The following is a 5,632-nucleotide window of genomic DNA, read 5'->3' on the forward strand; positions in this document are numbered from 1 at the left end:
CGCTACAGCCTTAGGGCCCCCACACTACAGCCTCTTTTTCCTGCCGGCTCTGCATCAGGCTGTAAACTGAGGGAGAGACTGTGAGTCATTCTCTTCCCTACTCCGGGCACCTGACGGTACCCTATGGCTGCCCAGTGAACACGTGTGCCGTGTGGGCCTTTGACTGACATGCTCCGCAATCCTTCTCAAATGAAAATTAATTCCCAGATCCTATTGAGCAAGTAAAGGTAATTGGTTTTTGCAAGAAGCAAAGAATGACTTTGATAACGATATGCTAATACATGTAAGGCCTATAATGTTGTTCATTGGATCTAATGACTGAAGGAATTATTCAATCATGGCAAGTAAACCAAAAACCCGGAACTTGCTGTCAACTCGATTCTGACCCACAGCGCCCCTAGAGGACAGAGTGGAACTGCCCACAGGGTCTCCAAGGCTGTCAGTCTTTACAGGAGCAGACGTCGCCTCATCTTTTGCCAGTGAAGCAGTTGGTGGGTTCCAATCACCAAACTTTCATTTAGCTGTTAAGCACTTAACCACTGTGCCACCAGGGCTCCCTAATTATGGCAAAAAAAAAAAAAAAAAAGGGGGGGGGAGGGCATAGTTCTTAAAAAGTTCATAGTAAGTAGAAATGTCTATGTACCATATAGGAAAAGATTTCACAATGGAAGAAAAGTCCCAGGTACAGGAAAGCCATTCAAAGTAAGGTAAACACAGAGGTTACGTCTCACCTCACGCAGAAAAGCAAAGACAAGGCTTCTTTGACAGTGGCCCCTGAGTGCTCCCACAGCCCACCAGGCACATGGCTGTGGCCCTCACCCCTGCTGTGCTCTCCACACAGCTGATGGTCTCCACAGTCCCCACCTGGCCGGCCATGCCGCCTTCTGGGCAACGATGCCCCTGGTTCTGTGACCCACTGTCCTGACCCGGCTTGCCCTTCTGACCCTGCTTCAGCTGGCGGACACCCTAGCCTCAGTGTCTCCTCCCACCCACTCAATCAGTTAATACCCACCCGGCCTGGACCACTGCTCCATCTCAAGCTATGGGACAAGCATCTGAGTTTCTTATAAAGATGCTATCTTTCGCGGGCCCTCCTCATAAGAGACATGCCACCCCACGGCCCTACTACTAAGCTGAGCCTCACCCTTAATTCTGCTGTTTCTCATACCCCATATTCATGCCATCAGTGAATCCTATGGGCTTCCATGCCACCACAGACCCCACGTCCAAAAGTTCCTCCCTCCAGCAGCAGGCTTGGCCTACTTGGCTTTCCCACCCACCCCCATCTACCCGCCTTGCTGCCAGGGCGATGCACCCCCTTGCTCAGAGCTGTGCTGTGTCCCCGCCCTCTGGCCAGGCCTCCCCGACCGTCCTGGGTACCGTGCTCCTGCTCAGTGCATGGAGCCGCATACAAAAGCCCGCCACCCTCAGAGACATGAGCTCATGTGCTGCCCCGCAGCTCGGAGCGCTCCTCTCCACAGCTGCTCACGGATGGACCCTGATGGCCTCAGAGAGGCCCCGGTCACCTCCCGGCCCCTGATACTGACAGCTTCAGAAAGGCCCCATCACCCCCCATCCTGACAGCCTCAGAGAACCCCATCACCCCTCGCCCCCCCAATCCTGACACCCTCAGAAGGGCTCCGGTCACCCCCTAGCCGCTCTAATGCTGATGGCCTCAGAGAGGCCCCGATCACCCCCCGGCCCCGCTAATGCTGATGGCCTCAGAGGGGCCACGATCACCCCCTGGGCCCCCAATCCTGACTGCTTCAGAGAGGTCCCAATCACCCCCGAGTCCCCCCATCCTGACAGCTTCAGAGCAGCCCTGATCACCCTCAGCCCCCATCCTGACAAGCTCAGCGAGGCCCCAAGCACCCCCTGGCCCCCCGATGCTGACAGCCTCAGCGAGGCCCCAAGCACCCCCTGGCCCCCCCGATGCTGACAGCCTCAGAGAGGCCCTGATCGCTCCCCTCCCCCTCCCCCTCCCCCAATACAGGTTCATTCTTCTTCACGCACTTACCTGATGTTAGACATTTGTTTGTAACGTAATCTGTAATTTGCTTATAACATCTTCCACTTAGAAAAGAGTTGAGTGATCTGTTTTGCTTGGAAACAATTCCCTCTCTTTTCCTAACAGAGGCCTTCAGCCCTACTTTTTCTCCAGCAGCCAAGTGTCACTGCTGAAGGCCAGCTCCTAGCACAGTGTCTGGCCACAGTGTGCACTGCATTCGTTCAGTGAGTGGACAAACACAGCGTCATCACACCGGGCAGGTGACTATTTTAACACATGTCTCTCACTCCCAACACCTCCCCCTTTCACTTTAATTGACACAGAAGCGACATGATCCTAACGCAGGCCCAATACACAATGGCGTCCAAATCCTCTCAGTTTTGAAAACATTCTGAATCCCCATCCATCTCGTGTGTGCAGTAAACCGTTCCACTGAAGGCACCAGTGGTCACAGAGCTGTAACCCATCGAGCCGTCCATCAACACTTTCAAGCAATTCTCTGGGAAGTTAAAATTCTAGATTTTTTGAATAATTGGTCTTCATTCCTTTGACATCCCCAAAGACAGTCAATCAAAGCAGTGAACATGTTAGTTACACAAATCAAACCCAGCAAAACACATGCCCCTTCACGCTGTAAAGAGGCAGATGAAAACTCCTCCTGACCCCCATTTCCCTCTTCACTCCTATTAGAACCACCATTTAGAAAGCTACTCGGTGGCGAAACCACAGAGGAGAGAGGTGGAACGGAAAATACTGCACCTGCAAGGTGATCATTGGAACCTGGCTTTTACAGTGATCGCACGTGGCCTCGCGGTATTTACAGGCCTTCTCTGCGTGGTCACGGAGGTCCTTCCTCAATACTTTTTCTTTGCAGTCTGCTCGGACGCATGGAAGCTCTTCAAATTGACAATCAGTTTTCAAATGTGCCTGTAAGACAGACAAGTCAGAGCTCTTACTCGGCAGAGCTTCAACCTGAAATAAGAGTCTAAGCTCCAGGCAATTCAATCAGACAGCAGAGCTTCTCCTCTACCGCCGTACAGGGTTTTCACAGTGAATGGCCAACAAACGCATTGAGAGACCCCAAACCTCCTGTTCTGTTTAGCAATGATGCAAACTACTGCTTTCAAGAATTCAGTCCGCACCTCCTCGGAATCTGCTGAGGGCTTTGTGTTATGCCAACTCAAATGTCCTTCCAGGATAAAGTGTGACAGTTATCAAAAACCCTAGGGGTTATGCAGAATGTTATGGAGCGGGGCAAGCCTTCAACAAGCCTTTGAAATGAACAGAATCCAGATTTCCTTCTTTCTGAACAGGGTGGAGTGTTGAAAAGCAGAGGACAGGCTGCCAAAGATGTGTTGTGAACTGAGTTTCTTTATGTGGCCTTTTGTCTTGGTTCTTTGGAAAAACGGCTCGGGAGATTTTCCCCCTAAGCCTAGAGGAGAAGTTACCTTCTCCCTATTCTTTGAAGAAGGAACTTTTCCACCCTAGAGAGTTTGTTACAGGGAATTCTCTGGGTTGATGGGAAGTTCTTGGATAAACTGTAAATAACCTGATGGTCTGATACTTTCTGTCTGGCCCTAGGCTGCAATCCACCCTGTGACTGGTCCATTACATGCACCTTCAAGGGATTGGTCAATTTGCCATGTTAACAGTGGCTTGAAAATCCACCCAACAGGCTGAGTGACTTGAGGTCCACTGAGGAGACTGGTTGGTGGTCCTGTTGGGGGGAGGGGGATACCTTGGAACTGAGGGGGTTTGCTTGTACAAGTGGCCAACCCCACAGAGGTTTTCAGAGAAGAGAGCAGCAGCAGAGAGAGGACGAGGGAGACTTCCTCAGAGGCTGTGACAGAGGTTAATGGCTTTCACCCTCAAGTGGCGAGAAGCCCAGAAGGGGCCTGCCTTAGAAAGTCTGCTGTACTGTGGTGGCTGTTGTGTTGCTGGGCGGCTGGAGGCTGTGCCGATATTTCAAACACCAGCAGGGTCACCCGTGGTGGGCAGGTTTCAGCAGAGCTTCCAGACCAGGGAGAATGGTGTGGCCAGGTCCACTTCTGAAAAAATCAGTCACTGAAAGCCTTACTAACTGCAGAGAAGCACTGTCTGATATGTTGTTATTGTTATTGTTGTTGTTATTATGTGCCCTTGAGCTGTCTCCGACTCATAGCGACCCCTCCTCGGCTTTCTGAGGCAGTATCACTACAGAAGTAGATTGCCCAACCTTCCTTCTGAGGAGTGGCTGGTGGGTTTGAACCGCCAGCCTTCTGATTAGCAGTCAAGTGCCTTAGGCACTGCACCACCAGAGCTCCTCTTGTCTGATACAATGCCATAAAATGAGCCCCTAGGGTTGAAGGCACTCAAAATACAACTGAGGAAGAGCTGTCTCCTCAAACTAGAGCCAACATTAATGATGTGGATGGAGTAAAACTTTCAGGACCTTCATTTGCTGATGTGGCACAATTCAAAATGAGAAGAAACAGCTGCAAACATACGTTAATAACTGGAACATGGAATGCACGCACTAAGAAAGCAGGAAAACTAGAAGTTGTCAGAAATGAAATGGAATGCATGGAGATTGATATCCTAGGCATTAGTGAGCTGAAATGGACTGATACTGGCCACTCTGAATCACTTACTCTGATCATATGGTCTACTGTGTTGGGAATGACAAACTGAAGAAGGATAGCATTGTATTCATCATAAAGAGCACACTTCAAGCACAACACTGTCAGTGGCAGATAATACTCACATGCCTGTAAGGAAGACCTGTCAATACCACTATTATTCAAGTTTACACACCAATCACTAAAGCCAAAGATGAAGAAACTGAAGATTGTCACCACCTTCTGCAGCCTGAAATTGACCAAACATGCAATCAGGATACATTCATAATCACTGATGACTGGAATGCAGAAGCCAGAAACAAAGCAGCAGCACGAGTAGTTTAAAAACGTGGCCTTGGTGTGATGCCGGAGATCACATGATAGAATTTTGGAAGATCAATGACTTATTCACTGAAGATACCTTTTTTCCAAAGAACAAAAATCATGACTATACACACGGACCTCACCAGATGGAATACACAGGAATAAGATCTACTATATCTGTGGAGAGAGACAATCGAGAAGCTCAATATCATCAGTCAAAATAAGGCCAGGAGCTGACTGTGGAAGAGACCATCAAGTGCTCACATGCAAGTTCAAGTTGAAGCTGATGTAAATGAAAACAACTCCACGAGAGCCAAATATAACCTGAGCACATCCCACCTGAATTTAGAGACCATCTGAAGAATAGATTTGACGCACTGAACACCTATGACTGAAAATCAGAGGAATTGTGGGATGACATCAGGACATCATATATGAAGAGAGTTTAAAGGTCGTTAAAAAGACAGGAAAGGAAGAAAAGACCAAAATGGATGTCAGAAGAGACTCTGAAACTTGCCCTTGAATGCAGAGTGTTGTTGTTGTTATGTGCCGTCGAGTCGGCCCTGACTCATAGCGACCCCTCCTTGGGTTTCCGAGGCAGTATCACTACGAAAGTAGGATTGCCCAACCTTCCTTCCGAGGAGTGGCTGGTGGGTTTGAACCGCCAGCCTTCTGGTGAGCAGTCAAGTGCCTTAGGCACTAT

The 5,632-nt window shown here is 49.5% G+C and overlaps 1 protein-coding gene across 1 annotated transcript in view; it reads right to left on the reverse strand.

Annotated features, from left to right (window-relative positions):
• The window catches only part of TRAF3 (TNF receptor associated factor 3), a 47,489-nt gene that overhangs the window by 30,038 nt on the left and 11,819 nt on the right, over positions 1 to 5,632 (reverse strand). Inside the window, exon 4 of the mRNA XM_007953111.2 lies at positions 2,768 to 2,935. Coding sequence (XP_007951302.1) covers positions 2,768 to 2,935 — 168 coding nt within the window. The remainder of the gene's footprint in view (positions 1 to 2,767; positions 2,936 to 5,632) is intronic.

The sequence above is a fragment of the Orycteropus afer genome, unplaced genomic scaffold (assembly GCF_000298275.1).
Source record: "Orycteropus afer afer isolate SDZICR_OR568_19922 unplaced genomic scaffold, OryAfe1.0 scaffold00371, whole genome shotgun sequence".
Lineage (NCBI taxonomy): Eukaryota > Metazoa > Chordata > Mammalia > Tubulidentata > Orycteropodidae > Orycteropus > Orycteropus afer.